The sequence below is a fragment of the Corapipo altera genome, unplaced genomic scaffold, assembly GCF_003945725.1.
Source record: "Corapipo altera isolate COAL_440 unplaced genomic scaffold, ASM394572v1 132950, whole genome shotgun sequence".
NCBI lineage: Eukaryota > Metazoa > Chordata > Aves > Passeriformes > Pipridae > Corapipo > Corapipo altera.
The window spans coordinates 10,084-12,838 of record NW_020885483.1 but is presented as its reverse complement, the minus strand read 5'-3'; the positions used below and the strand labels follow the sequence as shown (position 1 = coordinate 12,838).

The 2,755-nt window shown below is 69.8% G+C and overlaps 2 protein-coding genes across 2 annotated transcripts in view; both read left to right on the top strand.

Moving 5' to 3' along the window:
• The window catches only part of LOC113940544 (dynactin subunit 1-like), a 2,596-nt gene extending 580 nt beyond the window's left edge, over positions 1-2,016 (top strand). The window contains exons 2-4 of the mRNA XM_027631700.1: positions 598-674; positions 1,057-1,146; positions 1,602-2,016. Of these exons, the coding sequence (XP_027487501.1) occupies positions 598-674; positions 1,057-1,146; positions 1,602-1,739 (305 nt within the window). The 3' untranslated portion in view covers positions 1,740-2,016. The remainder of the gene's footprint in view (positions 1-597; positions 675-1,056; positions 1,147-1,601) is intronic.
• Positions 2,017-2,123: 107 nt separating this feature from the next.
• The window catches only part of LOC113940546 (nucleolar protein 56-like), a 5,351-nt gene continuing 4,719 nt past the window's right edge, over positions 2,124-2,755 (top strand). Inside the window, exon 1 of the mRNA XM_027631702.1 lies at positions 2,124-2,139. Within this exon, the coding sequence (XP_027487503.1) occupies positions 2,124-2,139 (16 nt within the window). The remainder of the gene's footprint in view (positions 2,140-2,755) is intronic.

The following is a 2,755-nucleotide window of genomic DNA, read 5'->3' as shown; positions in this document are numbered from 1 at the left end:
GCCCCACACCATCCCTGGTGCTGTGTCCCTGTCCCATCCCACACCATCCCTGTGCTGTGTCCCTGTCCCACACGCCCCACACCATCCCTGGTGCTGTGTCCCTGTCCCACATGCCCCACACCATCCCTGGTGCCGTGTCCCTGTCCCATACACCCCACACCATCCCTGGTGCCATGTCCCTGTCCCTGTCCCTGTCCCATCCCACACCATCCCTGGTGCCGTGTCCCATCCCATCCCACACAATCCCTGGTGCTGTGTCCCTGTCCCATACACCCCACACCACCCCTGGTGCTGTGTCCCATCCCCTCCCACACCATCCCTGGTGCCGTGTCCCTGTCCCATCCCACACCATCCCTGGTGCCGTGTCCCTGTCCCATACACCCCACACCACCCCTGGTGCTGTGTCCCTGTCCCATACACCCCACACCATCCCTGGTGCTGTGTCCCTGTCCCCTCCCACACCATCCCTGGTGCCGTGTCCATGTCCCTGTCCCATCCCACACCATCCCTGTGCCGTGTCCCTGTCCCTGTCCCATCCCACACCATCCCTGGTGCCGTGTCCCATCCCCTCCCACACCGTCGGTGCCGTTCCCGCAGCCCGCAGTTCCTCGGCTCGCCTCCTGGAGCAGACAGCTCGGCTCTGCGCCCTCAAGAACACCATCGACGCCCTGAAGGTGAGGAGGGGCCTTCCCCAGGGTGGGGGGCCCGGTGGCACCCCCTGCCCAGCCCTCCGGGCCCCCAGGCTGGGTGGGAGGGGGGGTCACATCTCAGGGCAGCCCCGTGGCTGGGCCTGGGGGCTTCTCCGTGCTGCCCCTTCCCATTCCCGTTCCAAAACAGTCGGGTCTGATCCCTCTGGCTTGTGCCCGGGGATGCAGGGGGGGCAGGGGGCTCTCTGGGGTGGCAGGAGGGTCTGTGGGTTGGGCAAGGGGCTCTATGGAGTCTGCAGGGGGCTTCCTGAGGCAGGTGAGGGGCTCTGTGGGGTGGGTGAGGGGCTCTGTGGGGTGGGTGAGGGGCTCTGTGGGGCAGTTGTGGTGGTGACAGTGCTGTCCCCCCCAGGACGACACTCTGAGGGAGATGGTGCAGCAGCAGCCGGGCGCCGGAGTCAGCACCACCTTCGGCACCTTCCCCTCCTCCTCCTTCCTCAAGGTGAGACCCCCATCCCCAGGGACCCCTGATCCCCGGGGATCCCCCAAATCCTGAGGGCCCCCCGATCTCAAGGGACCCTTGATCCTGAGGGATCCCCAGTCCCAAGGAACACCAACCCCGTGGGATCCCCCAGTCCCAAGGAACCCTGACCCCAAGGAACCCCAGATCCTGAGGGACCCCAGTCCTAAGAGACCCCCAATCCAGAAGGGCCCTGACCCCAAAGGACCCCCAATCCTAATGAACCCCAGTCTCGAGGGAACCCCCCCAGTGCCAAGGCACTCCGGTTCCCGAGGGACCCCGATTCCCGAGGGATGGGGCGGGTCGGGACGCCCAGCTCCTCCCACGGGGCTCAGCCCATCCCGGGGGTCGCGGTGGGGATGCGGTGGCGGGGTGGGACCCCCGTGTGCGGGATGGGGGTGCCGGGGGTTCCCGGTGCCTCACGCCCTGTCCCGCAGGCCAAGCAGGAGCAGGCGCAGGGCCCGGCGCTGTGCGGGCGGGTGTCGTTCCCGTGCCCCCCGGGGCAGGGCCAGGCGCACCGGCTGCTGCTCACCCCGGACCTGCTGCAGCACCTCCGACAACACTTCGTCGCCTGAGGGTCCCCCGGAACGGGATGAGGGTCCCCTGCGCTCCCCCCCGCCCCCCGGGGACCCCCCACTGCCCCCCCCGGCCCCACTCGCGGGTGGAGCCGGAGCCGCTTCCCCGGGGGGATCCGGGACCCCCCCGCTGCTCTCAGACACTACAGACCCCGGGACCCCCCCGGCCTGGGCCGTCCCGGGGGGGGCCGGAGCCCCCCGCGCCCCCCTGTGCCCCCGGGCCGGGGCTGCGACCCCACCGCGCTCCTGCTCTCCAATAAAATGCCCTGAACCTGAACCCGCCCGCGGCCCCTGCACCGGCACTGGGGGGACACGGCGGGGACGGGGGTTCACAGCACACCGGGGGTCCCAGGAGGGGTCCGAGAAGGGCACTGGGGGCCCGGGATGGGAGCGGGGGACAGTGGGGGCTCCCAGCAGGGCACTGGGGGCACAGGGCAATACTGGGGGAACACGGAGGGGTGCGAGGGGGGCCCTGGGGACCACGGAAGGGGACTGGGAGGGCACTGGGGGGCACAGGGAGACCCGGAGTGGGACCAGGGCAGCTCCGGCCGTCCCGGGATGGGACCGGGGACAGTTGGGGTCCCGAGAGGGGGCACTGGGGACACACTTGGGGTCTCATCTGGGGTCCCATTTAGGGTCCCGGGGTGACATTGGGGACACATTTGGGGTCTCATCTGGGGTCCCATTGAGAGTCCCGGGGTGACACTGGGGACACATTTGGGGTCCCATCTGGGGTCCCATTCAGGGTCCCGGGGGTGACACTGGGGACACATTTGGGGTCCCATTTGGGGGTCACGGTCCCGCCACGTGCGGCCGCGCGGCAATGGAACCGCGCGGGAAGGGGCGGGGCCGGCGCGGGCGGCGGCTCCCATTGGCCCACGCGCAGGAAAGGGCGGGACGAAACGCCCGTCCCCGAGTCTGATTGGCAGGAGCGGCAAAGGGAGGCGGGACCTCCCTGTAGTCAATCTGATTGGCTGCGGGGCGGATCCATCAGGGGACACCCCTGCGGTGATTGG